Source organism: Amblyomma mixtum, chromosome 3, assembly GCF_055824585.1.
Source record: "Amblyomma mixtum isolate Tamu chromosome 3, ASM5582458v1, whole genome shotgun sequence".
NCBI classification, from domain to species: domain Eukaryota; kingdom Metazoa; phylum Arthropoda; class Arachnida; order Ixodida; family Ixodidae; genus Amblyomma; species Amblyomma mixtum.
In genome coordinates, this window is record NC_143014.1 from 100,191,962 (window position 1) to 100,217,713 (window position 25,752).

Genomic DNA, 25,752 nt, shown 5'->3' on the forward strand with positions numbered 1-25,752 from the left:
GCACCGTCGCTCTGCTACTATGGATTGGCAGCCAGTGGTTCCTGCTTAAACATATGCGGCAGCGGTTCGCTGCCAAGTTTACGGAGGGTTTTCTACCGAGCAAAATGTACCCTCTGCAAAGGATGAGCGATATGCTGCTTAAAATGTTTCAGTTTTGCACAGAAAAGCGTAGAATCCGCAAATGCTATGAGAAAGAAACTGATTGTAGGAAAACAAGGGACTGAAATGCAACCACATAACCCCTATTTCGCAATTTGCTCACATGGTTTTACATGCATTTTCCTTGTACCGTGCTCACAAGCCTGATATATCTACCGAGTCACACTTGCATTATGGCAGTTTTTTTCTTTGCCTTCTCACCCATGAATGTGCCACTGCCAGTCATTGCAGAAGTGATTATAGTTAACGGGTATCACACGGCAAATTAAGTGCCATTTCCGGCAGGTTCATTTCGCCCCATAAAGTGTCAGTGGCATCACGGTGCTACACTGGGAAGAAAAGTGCAATTCAGAATGTACTTTTTCCAGCACCTGTACAGTAGAACCCCGCTATTAAGTTTTTACGTTTTTCATGGGACAGCGTAAAAAAAAACATACCAACCGGGAAGCCCGCGTGAAAAAAAAATACATTGTTACTTGAAGTAAAACAAAAAACAACTGCAGGTAAGGAGAACTCTGTTCTCTGGAAGCTGCTCGGCTTTGCAGCTCACAATCGTTCACATGCACAGAAGGTCCTAAACGCCCAGCAATGGTTCTCCATCTGCCAGAGCAGCTGTTGGTAGAAGGGAGGCAGCATGCAAAGAAGGCGGGCGCACAGAGCGGGTGAAGTTTGGGCACGTGTGCGCACTTCACTATTTTCACGGCAGCTGCTATAGTCCTACTAGATCCTCATTTATCGACACCTAGAAAGCGCCCCTCTAAGCGTCTGATAACAGGGAAAACGCAGATGACAGAAACAAAAGCCTCGGAGCCAACCCACGCAACCGCACCTCATGCAGCTCTGTCCACGTGGCATTTCGCCACGGCATAGTTTAATTTTCATGCCATCAGTCGTTCGCGCCGTGCCACACAGCACTGGAGCTGCAACAGGATTTGTACCACTCTAAGTGTGATCGATGTCGGCATGGGTGCAGCACGCCTGAAACCGTTCACGATGGTGGCCAAGTTCCGTTTTCGCCCTGTTGCCATTCCGCGCGCTCTAATTGTAGGCTGTAAAAATGCCAGCACAGGGTGAACCACCATCGCAAAGTGACATTCACGATGTAGCATACGGGAAAGTTGCCATAGTTGCGATGCAAAAGCGGAGTCTGTATTGCAAGGATTTCTATGGGAGCTTGGATGGGACTGGTTCACGAAAACGCCGTAGCTGGGAAAACACAGCACTCAGGAACGTAACAGCAGTTCTACTGTACTATGCATGCCCATTCACCCCTCCTCTATTTTTCTAAGGCGGAGCCACTGTGCCTGCCTTCCATGACAGGCACTTCATTGGGCTGAGACAGGACAAACGGTGGGGCGATACATTAGGTGCTGTACTTGCATTTTCTAAGCCCATAAAGAGGCACACATACTTTCCGGACCAACATTCCTTAAGAAAAAAAGAGAGTTTGGTTAGCTAGCGTCCTTGAACCAAGGATTAAGCAAACTAAATACAGCGCTGACAGCATACTTGCCAGTCAGGTGTGTCCACAGTTGGTGAGCACACATATCTGGTCTGGCTAGATGACGCCGGCACTTCCCCGAACTATTCTCAGCGACCAAAGTAAGATCACGCCAGCCTCGTACAGGAATTTTCGCCGCATAGGAAAGCTGACTGTTCATGTGTACAGTGTGAAAAATGTTTCATCCAAGTGAAGTGAGTTCGCCAGCCCACACTAGCAGAGCAGCCACCACATGTAGGTCGATCTCGCAGCGAGTAAGAATGGGAGAAATTGAGAACACATTTAAGTGGGAATACGAAAAGTCAACAAAGTAACACAATGACGTACGTGGCTTCCAGTACATCTGTTATTGTGAAGTGTACTGTCTTTGCCACAAGTAACCATGCAGTGGGGTTGGTTTCTTAGCCGTGTAATGGAATACTATGACACCCTGTAAGCTCTAAATCTGTTTAAGGTAAGGAGAACACTTCTCACCTTTAAAAATCTCGTGGTGTTTCGGGATGCTCTAAAGGCTCTCCTATATAGCTGAGAAGCAAACCCTGTACTCTGATTACTTTTGGCAAAGATGGTAAACGTCTTGGAAGGCACAAAAATGCCCCTAAGCAGCACAGGCACCTCTGCACCTTTCACAGGAAATCGTCCCTAAGCCAAGTTTGGGAGGCACCATGACACCGCGCACATAATGCATGTAGGGTCCACATTCTTATGTTTGGATTTCATCCACTGACAACTGTTATAGTGCTCGCCAGCATCTATTTTTAATTTGTATAGAAAGAGTGACTGAAGAGACTTTGAACAATAGAACTAAGATTCTGAACTTTACCTGATGAGTCCCTTCAAATTGGTCAAGAAGAGCATGCAGAAAAGCTTGACAGTACTTGGTTACCAACTCCAGATAACTGGCCAATCTGGTGTCAAGCAACTAACATGAAATATAATATTAATTTATAGTGATGGTAGCAGATACCTCAGCTCTGCTGGCCAGCCAACAAAGGGAACTCCCCTGCCCTGTAAACATACCTGATAGATTCCTTTCTAGCAGACACTTTCTGGGTGACGCTTTGAAGGGTTTTTTCCAAATATTTGATTCGGCTGATCAGATGCTCTCTGGTGGCTCTAAGCTTCGATATCTGAGCATCCCTCTCTTCAAGGTGACCTGTCATTTCTTGAAGCCGGCGTTGGAGCTTGTCTCTTTGCAACTGCAATGAGAAAAGGGGGCAACAGGAAACATCCATGTCAAAACTTATTACTAATGCTTGACACGAGTCAGCAGCAGATAAGTTAAATAGCCATGTACACTAAGACAGCAACGATGCTCAGGCATCTTGTACTGGTACGAGAAAATGTGCAGTAAAACAAGCAATGCATTTGAGAGCTCAGAACAAGGTACAGTTTTAAAATCGAGAACTGTTGCAGGGCCACTGTGAGAAGGGTGACATGCTCGAAATACACTTCTGCATTTGCAATATGCAAACAATATACACTAACAATACTCACACGTGACGGTGTCTGAGGCACCTTGAATGACTCAATAGCAGCAGATGAACAGGGAGCTGAAAGCAAAGACAGATCTGTCCAATCGTCCAGATGTCAGAACAATATCGTCTCGCAAAAATTTACACTTTCACACTGGCCAGATTAGCAAGCAACAACTGGAAATGGCTACAGCCCTACCAGCGATTTTGAAAGCAACAATCCCAGTAGAAGTAAGAGCTCAAACGAGCCCATGATCCTTCCCTGGTCTGGCATGACTACTACTACATTGAGAGATGTGCTGCATAGTCACTTTTTCACTATCTGGTTTCACTCAACTTTTAAGTCTTGCATGTGCACTGGGCAAAGGTAATGGCCAACTATCGCAGGTGGCTAACAACTGATGCACTATGTGTGGATGCCCCAAGGCAGTGACGACAGCAGGGCTACTGTGGGCAATGGCAACTGGATGTGACCTCGCTGGCTAGGGCAATACTCTCTAAAGCACAAGTCAAAAAAAAAAGGAAGAGTTTTCAGTTGAAATGGCAAAAGCATATTTTACACCTCCCCATTTTTGTCCTGCACCATGGGAAAATTTGTCTGGGACATCATAAGGTTATGGCATTTATGATCTACAAAATTGTACCAGGGCCAGTCTTATGCAAACCATTCTGGCTTTACTGCAGGTCTAGACAGTTAAATACCACAGGCGCAAACATAAGGGAATCTAATGAAATGTTCGCTTAACTGAAATTGACTGAACTTAAATTAGCATGCAGCAGCTTACATTGACGAATCAAAGCAAACTTCAAATATTCCGATGGCCCCTTAAGGCATTTATTTCACACTGCAGAAAACTCTATACATTTCCTGTGTACTTTGCACTTTTGACGCAAATTTGGAGTAAATTTTTTTCCTGAACTTTTATATTCACTATTGTCAACTTTGCAAACTGGGCCAGTTAAACGATGCTTTTATACACCTTTCCTTGTATAAATGCCTGTGTCAACCTGTGCACATGAGCAGCACCAGTCCAAAAAATTAACTATCAGGTTTAATGGTTACCAAAAGAGCCTTTATGAAAGTTTGTTCAGTATAAGGTTTGTGCAGTCTCTCGCTGCAGGAAGTTTTCACATTCAGTTAGTAACAGCATAATATTTTTAAAAATCACCCGTAGCGCTTACTAGGTTTTTGCCTCTCCCATCACCATTCCTACTCTGCTGGAAGCCATAAGCCTGCAGAAACCTTGAGATACTTGCGACGCTCTGCCATGCGACACAGAAGATGACGAATTCTTCATTTTTCTTATGCACATAAGCCAGTTTCTGCCACTACAGTGACTGAGCACCTCATGTTATGTCTGTATGTTAAGTTATATCCGTAGCCCCACCCCTTATGTAATACCCCTGAATAGGGGTCTTTAAGGAAAATAAACTGAACTGAACTGAACTCTGCATGTTTGCTCAGTCTGCTTTCTGTGCCACTCTACTCCTATTGGTTTCAAGATACTGACAGAATCGGCTCTTAGCTTCTATCTGCCCTCAATGACTCGAAAAAGAAATGACATTCAAAAAGCAGGACGGATGGTTGGGATTAGGCTCTGTTAAACGCATGCAACCTTTAGAGCATTACTGGAGGCACAGGAGTTGTATTTGGTTCATATGTTAAACACAAGGTCTAGAAAGGATGGACTGATTTATGGTACTAAGAAAGCATTTAAGCTGGAATCCCTCTATCCAGCTTGTACACATTCATGGTTGAGAACTGGGTAAAAAAAAAAATGGTAAATACCTTAACTTCTGGCAAACTGAAGGAACTTTTTTAAATGCCATTAAGCACTAACGCTTCAAATAAATATGCACACTAGAAAGGGCTTTATCAGGAGCAGACATCAAAGTAAGGCACATACAAGCACTTTAAAGCAGTGAGAAACCTTCTGATAAACAAGGTTCATTCTCGTGCATACACAGAGCATAGAACAGATGCAAAATAGAAACTGTCATTGCCTAGAGATAAGTGCCCTAGACAAGTTCCCTAGACATAAGGTACAGTGCACAGAAAAAAAGTCTCAGCAAGAAGCCAACACACCACCAGTGTTCTCTTCCTATGTCACATCTTTTTTAGCACTGTTCCTGATGCTCATAAAATATTCACTTGAAGTTTTTTTGTTCTCCCCAAAGGATCTTGGCTTCTCTACCATGCAAAAAGACCATATAAGTCAAAAACACACTGGCAAATGAAAATATGCAAACTGCATGATCACATTATGCATGTGTTCAGAGTTTATTTCTTCCACGAATTTATTTCTTGCTTTGCTTTGATTTCTATGTACTGTACTGAAGGGCTCCGGAAATTCCGACCACCTGGAGTTCTTAACATGCGCTGACATCACACAGTACATGGGCCTCTAGCATTTCACCTCCGTTGAAATGTGACCGCAACGGTCAGGATTGAACCCGAGTCTTTTGGGTCAGCAGCCAAGTACCATAACCACTGAGCCACCATGGCGGCTCCAGTTTTTCAGTAAAGAATTTTAATGCAGATTAGCTTGCAGCATTGGCAACAAGTAGTTCCATCAAGCAACACACTAGTGCACAACTTGCACTTTCACAAGGTCATTTCTGCAATCCCTTTTTGTTATGTTCAGCATAGTCCACTGCCTCATGTGCAGAACAACTTTGGACATTTATCACTCAGTTCAAAGTGGTGTTAACTAAATTTAATTATGTGAGTAGTAGTAGTACTCTAGCTGGTTTTTTTAACATGCAAGAGAAAATGTCAATGCTACTATTGTAATATTTCAACCAACAGGCAATGCCCAGAAGCTAGTTCGACATACGACCAGCCAGCATTTAAATGCCATATCACGGCGTGGAGCGGTGAAACCGGCAAGAATATCAACGTTTGCACAAAGTTGGTGAAAAGTAGGGCTGGACATGATAAGTATCTTCAATTCGATATCCAATGCCATAAAAATTCTATTTCCTATCCTGATACCAGATACAGAACCACAATTGATTTCCCATGCAGATACTCGATACTGTATTGTCAATACTTTGATACATCGTCGAAATTGCCAGCATTAACTACCAATGTCCCCTCAAGTTTAATGAAGGTTCTTTATACAACTCCTCTTGAGAACTATGGCTTGCTGTAGCACTTGCTTCTCCAAAGGAAAGGAATGCGTCAGCTGATGAATTTGATGCTGTCGGCACTGATGACCCCACTGACCCGCATGTGGAAAGTGCGTGACCGTTATGGGGCTGATAAAATGTTCTGCAAGCACCTGAGCATAAGGCAAAAGGCATCCATTTCTTCTGGCAACCATTGCAACTTGAAATAGCTAGGGTCAAAGGGGTGTTTCCATCACAGCGGTGAGCCTACCTCCTCATTCCTTCTGTCACTGAGCGTGCAGAAGCGCAAAGTCTGTGTCGTCTATCTGCCATACAATGAATGTAGGAAGAATTAAGACTGACGGCGCCAACAGCACTGACATCTAATTGTACTCCCTCCCCCTTTTGTCAGCGTGCTGCTGCCTGAGTGAGCCCTGCCGGCTCAAGGTCTTACCGACAGCAGCCTCAGAATCTGCGGCACTTTATTCTTTTGAGTACCGAGTGTTAAAATACACAATACAGTAAAAATGTATTTTCGATACCAATACTTTCATTTTTGGCGATACCTAATGCAGACACAAAATGCATCGAAAAACAGTATCAGATACATTTATCTTCAATACTGCTCATGCCTGGTGAATAGAGCCTAGCACATTAAACTCACGCTAAGGGAAACCTTGTCTGCTAAGGCAAACCTCGGTTTGATGACGACTTTTTATGGCGCAACGGCATCAGTGGCCAAAGAGCACCATGGCCATGGGCGTCCGGAGGGGGGGGCAAGGGGGGGCGGCTGCACCCCCCTGGAAAATCACTCACTCGAACCGTGAGTGATGGCCGCACGCCAGGGGCGGTGGTGCGCTCAGCCAAAAGGGTAAAAGCAGCCCCGCTTCGACGCATGGTCACATCTGCGAAATGCCGCGTCCGGGCGCGCGTCGTTCCGCCGTTTTCAAACCACGCCACCGCCAGCTCTGCTGAAGGACGACCTGTTGCAGACATGCAGCGGCACCGGCGAGCATGTGTTTCGAGCTGTCTTGAGATGGGTGTCTGTTTCTTTGATCTCTAGAGAGATAGCGACATGGAGGCAGACAGTGCACAGGGCACAGGTGGTGGTGGTGGTAGTGGTTTATTTAAAAAAAAAAATAAAAATAAAAAGTGAAGCAAAAGAGTGTTGCCGGCCGCGGCAATTGCTATCTAATATCTTAAGCACCCGAGCTGCAGCCGGCGGAAACGAAAGGGAAAGGGAGAGGATAGTGAGGAGAAGTATAGAGGGGAGCGACAGCGAGAAAGGACAGGGGAGAGCTTTGTACACTATTTACAAAATACAAAAGTAATCAAGTTCGCGCCGCTCGCGCGCTAAGAGGGCACAGGTCGCTCGCTAGAATCAGGATACGTTCGTACGCCGGCCACCGATGAATTCTTGAGGGGGGAAGGACAAATCAGCCGTGTCCACCCCCGCTTTGTCGGGCTGCTCAGGGGCAAGCGGGCGACGAGTTGGCGCCGCCGCCGCTCGCTGCCCAGACAACACCAAAGATCCGTAGGACGTCCCAAAAATGTACGCACGTCCCACATCCCGAACAGGACATCCCTGGGACATCCGTATCAAGTCCGCAGTGGGATTATCCCGGGAACAGTCGCGGCTCGAACGTTATACGGACATGACGTCCGTATAAAAGCCGCGGTGGGATCATCCCGCAAACAGTCGCAGATCGATTGTTATAAGGAAGTGTTTATATTCAGATGGTCTGAATCGTGCAGATGGCCATACAATTCTCATGAGCGCTCGAGTGGCACGCTCCACTGTCCTTTTCCGACGTCTTTGGCTAGCGGGCTTGATACAGCTGTTTAGAACAAGTAAACAATAATCCATGCGATGTATAAGCGCAAGATGTCACAAAGTAATACACAACCCCGTGCTTATTTTTTGAAAGAGCCAAAAAACCGTTAAAAGCAGGACGAAAATAAGCAATTCCAAAAGGGCCATTAGCTAAATACAGAAACCCTAAACTTTAAAACTTCGAAATTAGGGAAGGGCGACCTAATTACTCTAACTGAACCTGGCTCAAATAGTCTAATTCCCGTTTTGTTATAGCTATCCAGGGTGAGCTTAATTACACTCTTCTCCTCCAAGCTCACAACATAACCACCTTGACGCAAAATTGTATTCCCGCCTTCCGACCATAACAGCCACTGACGATGACAGTGACACCACAGCAACAACAACTGGCAACTTGGTCGTGCTCTTAGAGCAGTGGTCATGAAAATTAATAACACACATCTTTTTTTGTTGTTATTTTTTTGTTCATTTAGGATCACAGTTTTTTTTTTGTCTTAGGTGCATGTTGCTTAAAAAGGCTCTTTGCTCATTAGCTCAATGGCACCACCATCGTCATCGCACTACTGAAGGTTTGAGGCGTGTATTAGACAGTTTTCTGTTTTTTGGACCAAAACCTCAGGTAATTATTGACGCTCCTACTGCATGTTGGTTGCGTAACGAGTGTAATTTTTTTTTACGTATTCAGCAAGGTTCCAGCAGCGGGAAACACGGATGGCACATGTGGCAAGTGAAAGTAAGTGGCAGTCGGTAGTCCTCGCCTGGTGTGTGAGCCGTGTAGCGTGATTTCTACCTTTTGAAGTAATTTTAGCGGCGGTATTAAAGTTCAGTGACTGATGCTGGCTGAATATGAGGAGAAGCTTACTGGGGGCCAGTATATTAATCTGGTGACAGTATAATGGCTATGGTGCCGAGTAGTACTACTTACAGGCGTGCACGCCGAGAGGCACGTCATGATATTGAGCTTATAGCGTCGGCTGCTGGCGATGGTGTTGCATACGACCCTTCCTGATCCGTGTGCTGCTGCAAAGTCGCAAGAGCAACTAGACCCTAGCTCGTCGCATGTTCCGTGCCTTCAACATTCGACTGAATATGCGCCTAAAGTTCCTGTTCTAATTTTGATTTGGTTTATTGGTTTGTTTGGGTTGAGCGTCCCAAAGCAACTCGGGCTCAGAGGGACACCGTAGTGAAGGGCTCCGAAAATTTCGACCGCCTGGGATTCTTTAATGGGCACTGACATCGCACAGTACACGAGCCTCTAGAATTTCACCTCCAACGAAATTCGGCCGCCGCGGCGTGGATCGAACCCGCACCTTTCGGGACAGCAGCCGAGCGCAGTAACCACTGAGCCGGGCCGGGGCTGTTTTAGTTTTGTATTCTGTTTATACCTGTTGCATGCGCATAGATTTTCTTTTATTGGTTTGTAACCTAGATATATATAGTATTGAAGAGAACTATTGCAATTTCATTTGAACTGTGTGTGTTGTTTGGGCCTTTTGCATCCAAAAAATGAGGTCATGCATGTTTTTACATATGAATTTTTTGCTGGCGAGGGCCAAATCTGCCCCTGTGTCATATGGACGGCTCATGATGGAGGGCATATGCATGTTCAATTGTACCACCTAGGGATACCTCACAACAGCATGCCAGCTGCCTTCAATATGATAAAAACTGACTATAGCAATAGAGTTCCCCACTGTTAACTTGAGAAATCCTGATTTTATTTTCTTGGTCTGATTTCGAACCTAATTCTGTTTTGATCTAGAAATCACATGACTGTGCAAGATGGAGACACTGCAAGAGAAAAGACATCTCACATTCTGTGAAGTATTCTAACATCTGAACTGGCTTCTAGCTACAGCTGGTATGGTGCCAAGGGAAGAACAGGCTCTGCGAGCTGAATATATGCAAAATCATGTGCAGTAAGTATTATTTGGAGGAAGCTGTTTCAAATCTTAAAGGAGCACAGATATAAAATTTTAAACTCAAATAAGTGATCCGATCTGTGTCCTGGGCACAAAGGGTTTTACTATTCCAAATTCTCTGATTTCACTGATTCCACATGCCAAAAATCATTGACAGAGGAGCTTTAAGCCAATGCTGACATCTATCATCTATATATGGACTGGTTGGCAGAGCCACTAGCAAAACATGGGGTATGTCCTAACCGTGCCATCACATGATGCCATAATGGACTCCAGCACTGGCATTGACCTGACAGAGACCAAAAGTACTCATATAAAACAGTTTAACTGTTCACACTGTGGACTAGATATTTAAGCTCATTTCCATGATTAATAGGCTTTTACGTCTCATTAAAAGCAGAAAAATGAACACCCCAAAACACTGTGTCTGTATCCCTTTAAGACTTCGAATATAAATAAGATCACAGAATCAATATCTACATTAAGTGTTTATAATTGAATTTGTAGCTCTTGGTAGGATTGCGTCAAGACCAGTGATATATGCTTCGAAAAAAAAAATGCCAAATTTTCATTGTTTATTTTCAGATCTGCACATTCATGCACTTCACAACTAGCCATATGGAGTTTTGTTGTCATCTGGTTCATTGGCTCATGGCTGCAGTGCCACGAATATTACCAAAGGTTAGAACAAGCTAGAATTACAGCTTTCATAGTGTGCATTTGGGACTGTTTTCATAGAAGGCATGGCCCAGCAATGGAATTGGTAATAAGATGTGTAGAAATATGCCATCCTTTGTTACTCAAACCCATGCCCTTTGCCTGCTGGTTCAAAATTAAGGAAATGCAGTAAAGTTTGGCTACAGAAATTTTTAGAGGTGGGGTATATTTTCCTATAAAAAATACATAACATATACCCTCTCATTTGTATATAGGAGGTATTCACTGAGGCCGCGCTACCAGACGGCGCGAGCATCGCCGCGGCAAACGCGCCATGTTTGCGGTCGTTTCACGCCAGCTCGCGCAGTGAACACATACGCCGTGAGGTACCCGGCCTGAACTGTTAGTGATCAGTAACACATTTGCACGTTGTTAAATGCATCAGCGACCGCGTACACTTATTGTGCATGAAGTTTGCAGCACAATTTCTCTGTGCCGTGATAAAACAGAGCTGCCTCAACTCGGCAGCAAAACTGGCTGGCTGCACTGCACGCAAAAATGTACACGACTTACACCTTTTAATATCAGTTGATAACTGTCAGCTAGTCATGCAGGGCACATCATGGATAAACAGCACGATTAACTACCGAAATTCCAAAACTAGCGCCGCAGAAACGGATAATTCCAGCGGCAGAACGGTCAAACAAATGCTCGCAGCACGAACGTCAGACCCAGCGAGAATATTTTGCAGTTTTGATTGTATCTACGTAGCGCTGCTTCAAGCCGTAGCAACACGTCACTTTCAGCAGATAGAGGTGACAATTTAAGCTACAGCTAAGCGAACAGACCCTTCGAATTACTCACCTCTCCAACAACGGCACTTCGGCACCTCGGCCTTCGGCACCCTCAGCACGGCTCTTGGACTCACCCGCTTGTCAAGTAATTGCACCCTCTCATAGGTTTGTATGCTTTAATTCCTTGGCCTGTAAGCAAACTTAAGCCGTGCACAAGGTGGGCCTCGATACCGGTGAATTCAACGCGCGGCAGCAGTCCTGTACGTCGCACACCATGCCGGCGCCTCCGCATTCCTACGGGGGGTCGACCTTTTCACAAAGTAGAACCTTCTGAGCGTGCCCGCTCTTTTCTGCTTCGCACAGTTCACGGAATATTCACTCAGTCACGTGGCGGTACAGGTCGGACAGAAATTATCTGCGGCGAGACGCGAAATACACTCACATTTCACCCATCACCAGCTACTTAAACGCTGCAGCTGGCTGCGGCGGACGCGCGCGCGACCACCAACATGGCGAACGCCGCGCCGGCAGCTAGCGCCCCTTGCGGATGACGTCATGTGAATACCTCCTATAGGTTGCCTAACCGACCAGCAGACCTCAACTCAGGCACAGCAAACTACGCTAAAAGAAATCAAAAAGGCAGCCATGTCATGGTTTCGGCATGCAACTGAACGGGTAATGTGCAAGAAAACTGGGGAACAAAGCTGTGCTCCTGAGAAAACTGAATGGTGAGTGTGTTGCTAGTGTGCTACATTTTTTTATTTATATTAACATCTTGGGTTGAGGATTTTTCATTCCAAACTGTTGATATTTTTCCTGTGACACTGTGCTGAGAGATGATTGATTTTGAGAGAGCACAGAATTCAGTATATTATTTCAATAGATATTGTGAAAACTTCTGCATATCAGCCTGTGTAGTTAGGTAGAATCATGAAATGTATCTTTAAGTTAACTTGGGTATTCTTAGCCTGCTAAGTGCTCACGCACCTCTCTTTACTTGGCTGTCTGTTTGTGGTGGTTTTACTCCTGGAAGTATGTACATTTACTTGTGCAAGGATTAATTCCTTGCCGCAAGTACCATTTGGTGCCAATACCATGTGAAGGTGCCGCAATTTGTATATTGTGCTGCAAGTTTTTTTTTTTCAAATGCAGTCAGTGATTGAAAAAAAAGGTGAACTGAAAGAAGTGTCTATATGTATTGGGTTTTTTTTGTCTTCCTTCCAGCAAGGCAGCCTATTTCAGTATTGGCCCAGGTGGCAGGATTTCTGCTTTACATGTATATGTGACTCTTCTTTTCGATGACACTATAGCAGAACCGAAAAGAAGACTGCCTAGAATGAGAAGCCGAGCAATATCTTGAAAACGTGTCACTTTATTGATACCTAGCAGTTGTAGTATACTTGTCTAGAAATGCGATGCTTTGTGCATGAACAATTTCTTTTTGTCTGACCAAGCTGGGCATTTTGTTGCCCATCTGAAATTTGCCTGTATCGAGCTATACTTGCTGTTATGGTCTCTAGTCCCACTATGCTTGTGTAAATTTGCTCCTGACTGCTACTACTGGAGTTATTTTTCACCCCCGTAGTGCGTTTGTATTGCTGTTCCAGCAAAAAAAAAGAGGATATGTGGATTTTAATGACTTTTATTGTCTATGTAAGAGACGACCATAGTTCCTGTGGCTTGTAGCAGTCTTATAACTTGTTAATGTTAATATCATACTACATGCAGCGTGTTTTACATTTTTTTCTTCTGGCCGTGCTAGTTGCCTTAAAGCCCATCTACTCCTTATGCACACTTATACGTGCTTTTTATTTCTTGTCCTGTGCTTGCTGAAATGTGATTCTGAATGGTTGTGCTTGTGTCAATATTTCAACCTCTGATCTGTGTGCATGTATTGCTGTTACAGCAAAAAAAAGGTTCATTTGTGATTTAATAATCTTTATTGTTTTGAGTGAGAAAAGTATAGTTCCTGTACCTTGTAGCAGTCAGACAACCCGTCTTATTTTAGTCATTCCACATGCAGCTTGACTGAAATGTTTATCTTCTGACCATGCTAATTGCCGTGAAGGCCATCTACTACTTATGCACAGCTATATGCCTGCTTTTATCTTTAGTTGCATGCTTGCTGAAATTCGATCCTGACAGATAGTGCTTATGTTATTATTTTAATTTCTAATCTGCATAGTTGGGTTGTATTGCTGTTATAGCAAGAAAGGGTCATTTGTCTTTTAAGAACATTGATTATTCTAAATAAAACAATAGTTCCTATGCCTTATTGCAGTCACATAATTTGCCTCATTTTAGCTAGGCTACGTGCAGTGTGATCGAGATTTTTTCACCTCTGCTGCGTATGCTGGTATTGTTGTTTCAGTAAAAAAAGTTGCATTCGTGTTTTTAGTTTGGTTTTTTGGCGTTTCACATCCCAAAGCGACCCAGGCTATCAGGGATGCCATATTGAAGGGCTCCAGATAATTTCGACTACCTGGGGTCCTCTAGCGTGCGCTGACATCGCACAGTACACTGGCCTCTCAACTTCTCGCCTCCTTCGAAATGGGACTGCCATGGCTGGGATCGAACCCGCGTCTTTTGGGTCAGCAGCCGAGCACCATATGACCAATGAGGCACTGAGTGGCATATTTGTGTTTTGTTGCGTTCATTATTTATAAGACAGTCATATAATATTTATGCCTTACAGTATGCCGCTACTGTTTGTTTTAATGTCATTCCCTTTGCAGTGCAATTAATATTTTTTGTTCTGACCAAGATAATCATCCCGAAGCCTGTTTAGACCTTACATGACTTATATGTATATATCCGCTGTTTTAGCCGTATAGTTATTTTGCATCTCTCTATTTTGCAACTCTGCATCTGGGGTTGGCTTGGCTACTTATTGTATTGGAATCCTACTGCTTCAAGTTTGAAAACGTCATATTTTTGGCTCATAATAACCAGACAAGCTAAACAAAATTAATGAAGCCTATTACACACATTGCGAAGGAAGGTCTATGTGCACACCATCCATGACCTTGCTCTCAATAATGAGAAATGCCTGAGAGGAGCTGTTAAAGCTGTGTTAGTGCTTCCTTTATGTGAGTTGTTCTGTTTCATGTGCTGTTATTAAAAAATAAAATTCAGCTGTGAATCAGCATTCGGCCTGATCACCAGCATGCCCCATATATTTGAATAAAACTATTTTAGCCAAAGCTTTGTGTTTTAAATCACTGTGCAGCATAATCCAGGCCTGTGTTCAAACTTTGTGTCGTTTTTACTATAGCATCGCTCTCGGCCATATGCTATTGGTCGAAATGCCAGAAGCGGAAGCTGGTTCTGTTGCGGCTATGAGGCACTGCTTCTGGTATTTTTGTCAGTCATGCGTGACCAGTAGCAACACTTGAAAAGGACATGAGGTTATATTGGGTCCTGGCGAAGGAAAAAATAAAAATAGTAACATCCTATTGCAGTCCTGCGAAGGTCCTAAAAATGTACTCGTCAGACATCCGAAGGACTTCTTTCGGCGTTTCACTTCGGATGTTTGCAGGATTTTTTCGGGACATCCGCGGGATGTGCGTAAAGTCCTGCCGCGGACTTCCCAAGGACGTCCTTAGGATGTAGGTGTGTTGTCTGGGTGTCTCCTCCGATCCACGGGAGAGCTCAGTGCGGTAGAAGCGCCGCTTTCAGAACCTTCGGCAAAGGGGATTAGCTGCTTTTGTTCACGGCGACGCAGTCTCCAGAGGCGCCCCCACACCAGCGTTCCTTGCGTCTTCTCCGAAAACCAGCGCCTTTGGTCAACGCAGCCCGATGGCGCCTGCCTGGCTCGCCTGTCACCTCTGGCTCGCCTGTCACCTCTGGCTGGGCCTCAAATCACAACAGCGCCCATGTACTGTGCGTGTCAGTGCATGGTAAAGAGACCCAGGTGGTCGACATTATCCGAAACTCTGTACTACTCCGTCCCTTATAGCCTGAGTCGTTTTGGGGCTCTGAACCCCATAAAAGCACAAAAACAAATTTTCCGACCGAATTAGTTGCGGGTGTCCCTTCCCCTCGGAAGTCGCGCGGCGTTCCTTACACCCCAAAAGTGCGCATTCGTGGATATTGTGGCAAGTAAGCCCTTGCACATGAGCGCGCCTCTGTGTTTGTGCTTCGGTGTTTTTAGTGGCGGGTTGTCAACGAAGGTGAGAACAACCAAGACAGCGGACGAGAAAACGACGAGCGGCGAGCAGTGTGTGTGCGGTTGCTCGACTGTGCGGATGCGCGAGCAAGATGGAGCGAGGTGTATGAAGCTGCGAGCGTGCATTTATCTTGTAAATAAGTTTTCGTTGTATATAGTCATCTTTTGTTTTCAACGTACTCGTTCAACCATTTTTCCAATCAATATATATGATGACTGTGCACTGAGAGCGTGTAATGAAGCACAGAAATGAATTTATCACCCGTGTAACTACGCAATTCGCCCAGAAAAATCCGAGGCGCCTACAGTTGCTGTTCAAGGAAGACTGACTGAGTGACTGTAGTTGCGTGTTTGTGAACATATTGCGCTGTGTGCTGGTCATCAATTCGGGTGAGTCGAGAACCCGTATGCAGTAAGACTGAGCACTTCGAGTATTGATAGTATCTTTTTGCATTTTTATTAATTTTAATTGTTTCTTTGTTGATAAACTCCAATGTATCTCTACAATCCGCGCTTTAATTTGCTGCTTGTAATTTTCTTTCATGTGTGTATTTTGCTTATTTTTTATTTATATATAAATAAATAAATTTACTCCGCAAATAGTGCCTTTTCGCTACGAATATACCCCCCCCCCCCCCCCCTCCGGCGCCAACAACCAATGGGCCCCCCCCTGAAAAAAATTCTGCGGACGCCCTTGACCATGGCACGAGTTTTTTTTATTCTACTTGGGATCAAAGACCCATTTATTTCACCCTAAAGAAGCCAAGCACCAGGCCAGGAGAATCTTGTACCCATTGAAGGTTTGGGGTTTGATCCCCGCACCTTTTGCATGCGAGGGCGCAGTTGTTTCGCTGCTCAGTGTCATGATAAGGCACAGACATGCTGGCCGGTCTTTCGGCCAGTCTATGCTCAGACGGTTTTGTTTACCGGGTGCATTCAACAATATGGCATGCATTTTAAACCATAGTACAAATGGTGAAATGCCATTATTTACCCGACCTCTAACCATACAGAAAGATAAGACTGGTAACAGACCATACTCAGCATCAACAAAATATTGTTCCCAAGTAGCACCAAGAACATAAGGGTCAAAAAGTGAGATAAACGTAAGTGCTGTGTTTGTCTCACTTCCTGTACCTTGTGTAGATCAAACCAACACTTCCGGAATAAATAGTAACCTATTAGTGTGTTCGGCGAAGTCCGTAAATATCCAGCACACGAAGTGGCACCCTTCACAAGTTACGCTCCACACACCATGCACCAGCCAGAGGCCGATTCACGGGGTTCGGTCAATTGCACTGGGCGATAACGGATCTCACAGCTACACGCGGAAATTTTCAGGCAAGCCTTCAGCATCTTATCCCGTCCCTTCATCGTGGTTTTCCTGGCCCAGTACACTCATTATGAAAGATGGCACAATAAGCACTTTCGTCTGGGCGAGTTGGTTCATAACAGCAATTAAAGGAATAAACTTGCGCAAAGGGATTGAAGAAGAAAAAGAAAGACGTGAGGACAGGACAGAGCGCACGTCTCTTTTTCTTCTTCAATCTCTGTGCACAAGTCTATTCCTTTAATTACAAAGATGGCACAGTTTGCAACGCAACAAAAGCGAGTAAAAAAAACCATGCAAAAAAAGAAGTGAGCTTGGTTACCAGATCCCGACTTGAAACGGTCGTTTGTCGAGAACTTCGGTGCAGGAATGCGGGCACTCAACAGTGGGTTATATGCACCCACTGGGGGCGTGTCCCCTGCAAGAAAACAGGCTCCATCAGCACATGAAACCAAAATATGAGCGAAAACAAATTAGTCGCAGTGGACTGCTCACCGACAACATCCGTGAAGCGTGGAGCACGCGGAAACGACATTGTACAAACTTCACGTTAGCAAGGCTCTTCGGTACAACGTACCCAAGCCAGGTACGGCAAATGCATGTATACTTTGCCTGCAATGGGACCGTGTGAGACACACGATGAAAAGAAAGCAGGCGACCACAAGTCCCAAGCCAAGAACTGCTCCTCAACAATGCAGTAACGCCCAAACTGGCTTCACATCGCGCAAGAGCGATTCAAATTTGAGCGGACCAATCAAGTACCAGCTGACTAAAATTTCATTGGTCGCTGTGGAGGTCGCTGCAGTCGCCAACGCCCGCTAGAAATAAAAAAAAAAGCCTCATCACCGCACCATCATCATCACCATCGTCTTGACGGATCTTCAACTAGAGTGTACTAGAAAGGTTTCTTTCTAGTACACTCTACTTCAACATGATCCTTCCTTCCTCCATGATCTTCAACTATTTTCTATTTTCTTCAAATATTTAGAAACTAGAAACTCTATGGCACGCTCTGTGAATGAAGCGGTAAAGCTGAGCCGGTTGATGGTTAAATGGTGTAACCAAGGTCAATCTCGGTGTAACCTTTAAAAAGAAAGGTCGAAGCTTGATAAAAATATTCGCGGGAGAAAAAAAAAAGGTTGTAAAGCTACGATAAAATGTAGTCCTTTGTTAAAACTTTACTTGTTAGCGACACAAAAGGCTAATCAGAAGAAATTATCGCGTGCGGTCTGCTCTTCGCCGTTTTGCAAAGACGAGGATGGCGTGGGCTTTTACTCAAGTTGCCGGCTGCTGCGATGTGCCGCAAGTACAAGTAGAAAATTAAAAATAAATTACCTGGTGAAACAAAAATCTTGGTTCAAGAAGGCCGGATATTCGTGGGCCACTCTTGGAGGGTGGTTGGTGGAGAGCGGCTGTGCAGCTAGGAGATGAGTTGTCAGTGCCCCTAGAGAGGAAAAAGGAGCTTAGCGGTTGGTGCCCCTAGGCCAGATGGGCTCCGCTGGCGGCAGCTGAATTATGATCCAGACATTGCATATCCACATATTCTAGAAAACTATATCGACTATATATAGCGGTGCAGTGTCGCGTGGAGCATGAAATATTGCACACATATGACCGATACGTACGATGTTGCATGCTGTTCAACAAAAATGAACGCAGTGCGTCAAAGCACAGCCGAGAAATTACGAGGTAACCTTTTGGAGCGTTTCCTAGCTGGGACGCACAACCTTTTGGACGGTGCCGGCTGTGGGAACGTTTTTTTGGATGTGTTCAGGAAAAATGAGGACGTCCTGGGGAGATAATCCTGTACGTACATCGATAGAAGAAAGGATAGTGGTAGGGCTAGTGCATACTGCCGCCCTACCCAAGGGCGTCCGCAGAATTTTTTGCAGGGGGGGCCCCATTGGTTGTTGGCGCCGGAGGGGGGGGGCATGTTCGTAGCAAAAAGGCACTATTTGCGGTATGAATTTATTTATTTATATATAAATAAAAAATAAGTGAAATACACACATGAAATAAAAATTACAAACAGCAAATTAAAGTGTGGCTAGGAGAGATACATTGCAGTTTATCAAGGAAGAAACAATTAAAATTAATAAAAAATCCAAAAATATACTGTCACTTCGTGGAGAAGAGTGCTCAGTATTGCTGCATACGGGTACTCTCGACTCACCCGGATTGATGACCAGCACACAGCACAATATGGTCACAAACACGCAACTACAGTCACTCAGTCAGTCTTCCTTGAACAGCAACTGTAGACTCCACGGATTTTTCTGGGCGAATTGCGTGATTACACGGGTGATAAATTCATTTCTGTGCTTCATTACACGCTCTCGGTGCACACTCGTCACACACATTGATTGGAAAAACGGTTGAACGCGCACGTTGAAAACAAAAGATGTCTATACATACAACGAAAACTTATTTACAAGATAAATGCACGCTCGCAGCTTCATACACCTCGCTCCATCTTGCTCGCGCATCCGCACAGTCGAGCAACCGCACGCACACTGCTCGCCGCTCGTAGTTTTCTCGTTCACTGTCTTGGTTGTTCTCAGCTTCGTTGACAAACGGCCACTAAAAACACCGAAGCACAAATACAGAGGCGCGCACACGTGCAAGGGCTTACTTCCGTGCGACTTCCAAGGGGAAGGGACACTCGCCACTCCGGTAGGAAAATTTATTTTGTGTGTTTTTATGGGGTTCAGAGCCCCAAAACGACTCAGGTTATGAGGAACGGAGTAGTACAGAGCTCCGGATAATGTCTACCACCTGGGTCTCTTTACCGGGCACTGACCTCGCACAGTACACGGGCGCTGTTGTCATTTGAGGCCCAGCCAGAGGTGACAGGCGAGCCAGGCAGGCGCCACCGGGCTGCGTTGACCAAAGGCGCTGGTTTTCGGACAAGACGCAAGGGACGCTGGTGTGGGGGCGCCTCTGGAGACTGCGTCGCCGTGAACAAAAGATGCTAATCTCCTTTGCCGAAGATTCTGATAGCGGCGCTTCTACCGCACTGCGCTCTCCCGTGGATCGGAGGCACAGCGAGCGGCGGCGGCGCCAACTGATCGCCCGCTTGCCCATGAGCAGCCCGACAAAGCGGGGGTGGACACGGCTGATTTGTCTTTCCCTCCTGAAGAATTCATCGGTGGCCGGCATAACGAAGGCGAAAACAAGATGCACTGTGCACTGTCTGCCTCCGTGTCGCTATCTGTCTAGAGATCAAAGAAACAGGCACCCATTTCAAGACGGCTTGAAACACATGCTCGCCGGTGCCGCTGTATGTCTGCAACAGGTCGGCCTTCAACAGAGCTAACGATGGCGTGGTTTGAAAACGGCATAAAGACGCGTGCCCGGACGCGGCATTTCGCAGATGTGACCCAAAGCGTGGAAGCGGAGCTGCTTTTACCCTTTTGGCTGAGCCCACCACGGCCCCTGGCGTGCGGCCATCACTCACGGTTCGAGGGAGTGATTTTCCAGGGGGGTGCAGCCGCCCCCCCTTGCCCCCCCCTCCGGACGCCCATGGCCCTACCCCTATCTACACCCTATCCTTTCTTCTATCGCTCCCCCCTTTCTTTCCTTCTCCCTGTCCTTTTATTCCCGCTACAGCCGCAGCTCAGGAGCTTCTTCGATGGCAGATGCCGCGGATAGCAATACCTGTTCCTTCAAATTTTATCTTTATTACCAATAAATAGCCACTAACAACAACTGGGGAGATCCCGATGGGTATATTTTTGGGACATTTTTAAGAGGTTTTGTGTTTGCTGAGATATAGAAGCAAAATGAGAGGGAACACGTATACGTACGGGTGCGAACTTCGCGGACCGCTGTCATCGAGATGCGGCTAGTGAGTGAATTAGAACTGCAGCCTCATATGAGGCTTATATATCGGTCAGGGTCCCTATTTCAGGTCTTCGCTGGCTTCCGCAAGCCTGTTAATTGGCTCTTCTCCGGGAGAATCTGGTCCTCCAGCATGTGCCTCCGACTGATATCTCTGTTTGGGTTGGTTATGTGAGGCATGTGTTGTGTGATGTGCACCCCCATATGTTATGTGGTACACGGTTAATTGGTACACCCAACGTCCCTAAAAGATATTGTGTAACGTTTACAGGTGCCTGCAGCATGCCTGTATCCTACGCAGCTAGATCGGTGGCCTCTTCAGTTTTCTATGTGGGGGTAGATCCCATACGCACGATTCCTCTACAGTATTCGGAATCGATGGGCGAAGGTCCTCTACCACGGGTGCATATCCTCGGGACGCCCTCTATCCGCATGTAGATAATTATATACCTGTAATCCGTTCGTGTCCCTAGCTGTACCCAATTTATCGTTTGGGTAAATTGTTTGTTCTTCTTTGGGTCTGGTCAGGATACGTGCGCGTTCTTACCATCCTTCCTCTTTGGAAATCTATTAAAATTCTCAGCGGAACGTTCCCTTGATTTTCTTCCCTCTTAGCGCGAATGCGACTTCCTCCGCTTCCGTCCCCGCCGCGGTGGCTCAGTGGTTACGGCGCTCGGCTGCTGACCCGAAAACGCGGGTTCGATCCCGGCCGCGGCGGATGAATTTCGAAGAAGGCGAAATTCTAGAGGCCCGTGTGCTGTGCGATGTCAGTGCACGTTAAAGAACCCCAGGTGGTCGAAATTTCCGGAGCCCTTCACTACGGCGTCCCTCATAGCCTGAGTTGCTTTGGGACGTTAACCCCCCCCCCCCCCCAGAAAAAAAAACAACCAAAACCAACCGCTTCCGTGATGGAGCTGTGGGATACATATACATCGACATGCTGGAGGTTATTGTTCCTCTGCGGTCGGTCAGGTCACTGCTACTGCGCATGCTTTATTGCCATGGCGTTGCCTTTGTAGAGTGCGGCGTCAGTAAATCGGGCTGCGTTCATAAATCTGAATTTCTTTTCGACGTACTGGGGCCCTTAAAGGGACACTGAGGAGAAATTGAAGTTGGCTTGTATCGATAGAATACCAGCTCCTGATTACAAAAACGCCACTCGTACTGACAACAAAGCTCTTGCAATGTAGAAAAGAGCAAGAACCAAAATACAGGTATCGCCGCCACAGGCCAAGCTCGCAAGTACAAGCGTTATGACGTCATAGGACAAAGCAGTGTTGCTAGAACCAATGGTTCTAGCACGTGGCGCCATCTGGCGACGTCAAGGAGATTTGCGCATGCATTGGCTGCGCCTCAGTGATTTGTGGCTTCTCGGGTCCTAGAGTTGAACCTAGCAACTCTAGGACCCGAGAAGCCACAAATCACTGAGGCGCAGCCAATGCATGCGCAAATCTCCTTGACGTCGCCAGATGGCGCCACGTGCCCGGCAGCTACGCGCGCGCCTGAAGCATCGGGACCAATCAGCGCCTGCTCATCGGCGTTAGGCGGGCTCCCGGTATTCCGCTAGCGGTAACAAGGTACACGGTATGCTAAAGGTGTCTATTTGCGAGAACTTCGTTGACGGCTTCGAGAACGAAATCCATCGTAACGCTGGCAAAACGGCAGTGCAAACGTAAGTGAAGCGACTGTAGCGACGGCCGCAATAGCCTATAGATGCCTTCAACGTGCGGCCGGCGGTATCTTTCTTTTCGGCTGCTGCTAGACGCTGGACACCAAAAATCACGGAGTCTGTGTTACGTCATCTGCACGTCATGTTTCACGTCACTTAGTCTTGTGTCGTCATAGGAGAATCCCAAGTTTGAATCAGAGCGGCGGGAAGAACTTTTTCAACTTCGAATCCAAATTTCTTAGAAATAAATGCATCTTTCGCTGCCGGCCAAGTGGCAACAAAGCCATGACATGCTGAACTATCGGATTTTGCTATAAAAAAAATATTGATATTGCTCTCCTCACTGTCCCTTTAATGAGCTTCTGCCGGAGTGAAGGTTCAGGTCCATGTTTTAGGGGATTGCGGTCACCCGATAGCAGCTTTGATGGCATGGGATAACTTTTCTGTTTATGGGCTTGTAGCATGAGGGTTGTTTTTCTGCGAGATGTGTTGAGCTTCGGCTATAGTTGTTCAAAGCTTCCTAAGCCAAAGGACAGCAGAGATAAAGCTTGGAGAGCTGGAAGCCGCAACCTTCCACTTCCCAGAAAAAAGGAACCCCTCAAGGAGCGGTAATCTCACCCACTCCCCAAAACATCTAAGATATATGAGACATGCTTTTTACGCGGATGATATCGCGATATTGTCAACCAAGGGCTCCCTGGCTGAAAAGGAGGAACAGCTCCAAACAGCAGCCACTACTACAATAGAAGACCACGTGTCAGTGCCCACGTACCCTAACCTCCGCATAAAAATCAAAATCGATGGAGGCTTAATACCCGAGAAAAGGCAAATTAGATAGATAAATTGGTTTTTGTTTTTGAGGAAAGGAAATGGCGCAGTATCTGTCTCATATATCACGGTGGACACCTGAACCGCGCCGTACGAAGGTGGGAGTGAAAGAAGAAAGAAAGAGATGCCGTATTGGAGGTCTCCGGAATAATTTCGATCATCTGACGATCTTTAACGTGCACTGACATCGCACAGCACAAGGGCACCTTTTGCATACCGCCTCTATCGAAACGCGGCCGCCGCGGCTCGGTTCGAATCCGGGTACTCCGGCTCGGTAGAGGAGCGCCTTATAACCACTGAGCCACAGCGGCGGGTGACGAGAAAACGACTTTACGGATTCTAGGGATGTGGCTCTAATCTAAACAAAGATGTCAACACGCCCTCATCCTCCTCAAAACAACGGCACAGCAAATTGCCCATTAACAAACAGGAGGAGGGCTGAGGCTGACAAAACTTTATTGCGCATAGCCACAGGCCGTGGAGACCTTTGATGACGCCGGCCCATTCGATGGGCTTGGACTGATGTCGGGGTCATCCCATGGACCTTAGCTTAATTATCCCATACTTCTATGGAGGGAAAATGCTGACCAGACAACAACAGTTCATGTGGAGACAACTACAGACGGGGACCCTTCTCAACCCAAACTACTTATCTAAATTCATGAATAAGGATATAAATCCCTCCTGCCGCTTTTGTGGCGAGAAAGATAACTTCTAATCCACAAATTTAAAACACTGCAACCAACAGGGATTAACATGTCCAGAGGAAACCTGGAATCTCTCAGGTACATTCCAGGGTTAGCATAATTTTAAATTAACAAATGTCTTGCACGTGCTCAGACCATTTCCTAGAACCTCGCATAAGTATATTATCTTCAGGAGGACACAGGGGCGCGATGGGAGGCACGGGCGTGGAAGTAGACAGGGACAAGCGCTTGTCCCTGTCTTTTGTTGCGCCCCTTTGTCCTCCTGAAAAGTTATGAACCAACAGGCCCAAATACAAGTACTTCTGAGTATACTATCGCTCTTTGCACCCTTCCCACGTCATATCTTCCACCACATTTCCGGCCTTCTCACCCTCTCCCTTTGTTCACCTTTTTTTTTCTTTTTCTCTTTCTCCTAATCCCCTACTATCAGTTCTCGGAAACCATGACATTCCTGTTACCCCCTCCACCCCCACCTTTTGGCTTTCTCTAAACTCGAGCCATTCCCCCCCCCCCTTTCTTTCTCCTTCCAGTGCCAGCCTATTTTGTTTGCCTTGTTCACATTTCCCTGTACCACGCTGACTAATCCTCTTATCTGAGTTTTTCAGGTCCACCCAGCGCCAACCCCCCATCGCAGCCCCTTCAAAGCCATTACATTACACTTCATTACACACCCCCCGGATATAAGTTTTTACACTATTGCAGCTTAACGAATCATGATTCACCTCCCTCCCCTTCCTGACACGCATCCCCTCTCACACCACTTTCCTTCCCCACCCCCGGGGCCTTCCTCCTCGGAGCGAAGGCCCTATTTAATCCCTGCCAATGATGAACGCTTTGCCCAGACGAAGACAAGTCCCCTTGTCGAAACGTTGGCTCAAGCAACCTGAGGTTTTCCCCTCCCTTGTTCATTTTGTGACCGCCAAGGACCATCTACCACACCCTCTCTCTACCATGGTGCTACACAAGTTAGTCAAAATTCTTGTGGGAGAATGACGGGTGATTCAATATCAGTCTTTGGCTTTCCTTATTGCCACTGAAAACTGTTTACGGGGCCCGAGCAACTCTAGGGTTTTCCCTACATTCTAAGTTAATGATCGCATCGCATGCCAGTGGCTTTTGCCACCAACAGAGCACTGCATTTGTGGTATTTTAATTGGATACATATGAAGCGCATACCCTTCTACCATCATTCAGGTGTTCCTTCACCTTGGGGACACATGGCACATGGTGACAGTTCTACACTGCGAGGTCGGTGAAGTAAAACAACCCAGAAGGCAGAAGTGGCTGTACACACACTGCAGAAAAAACAAACCTAGCTAGCAAGTAAAACACACCACTATGAACACCTAAATCAATTTTTGCCCATGGTTATATACCAGGTAAAGCATCCCAATGAGTGCCAATGGAGAACTATATCAGTTAGGTCAAAATCAATTTTATAATTGAAACGGTCTGTTCATGATGTTCTGTTGGTTAAAGAAAGATTTGCAAACTCCAGAGTCGCAGCTACCCTTCAACAAAATTTTCACTTTCTCTTGGTATCAACACAAATCTAGCATTCTTCTAGCATTCAATACAAATCTAGCGTCTAGCACACTAAAATATTGGGATTCACAACTTGATTAGTGTGAGACCTTAGTTTTTATATGGCTTACTTTTATTGAGAGAAAAATGCAAAGACGAATAATAAAATAAATTAACGAACAATCAAATGAATGTCAATATGTGCATAATACATGCATTCTAATGTCTAGATG

General features: G+C 45.9%; 1 protein-coding gene and 1 long non-coding RNA gene across 5 annotated transcripts in view; one reads left to right on the forward strand and one right to left on the reverse strand.

Annotated features, from left to right (window-relative positions):
• Positions 1-17,752, reverse strand: part of LOC149351147 (uncharacterized) — a 35,933-nt gene extending 18,181 nt beyond the window's left edge. For 2 of the 4 annotated variants that reach the window (XM_089580424.1, XM_089580422.1), the window contains exons 1-4: positions 17,447-17,752; positions 17,274-17,369; positions 3,158-3,231; positions 2,681-2,859 (exon numbers count right to left, since the gene is read on the reverse strand). In XM_089580424.1, coding sequence (XP_089436550.1) covers positions 2,681-2,859; positions 3,158-3,231; positions 17,274-17,369; positions 17,447-17,486 — 389 coding nt within the window. In that variant the 5' untranslated portion in view covers positions 17,487-17,752. The remainder of the gene's footprint in view (positions 1-2,680; positions 2,860-3,157; positions 3,232-17,273; positions 17,370-17,446) is intronic. The other 2 variants (XM_089580423.1, XM_089580425.1) reach the window with 2 other exon arrangements.
• LOC149351148 (uncharacterized) lies at positions 7,766-9,999 on the forward strand. Its single transcript, XR_016289490.1, has 3 exons — positions 7,766-8,699; positions 8,766-8,813; positions 9,843-9,999. It is a non-coding gene; the product is annotated as an uncharacterized LOC149351148 (long non-coding RNA).
• Positions 17,753-25,752: the final 8,000 nt, after the last annotated feature.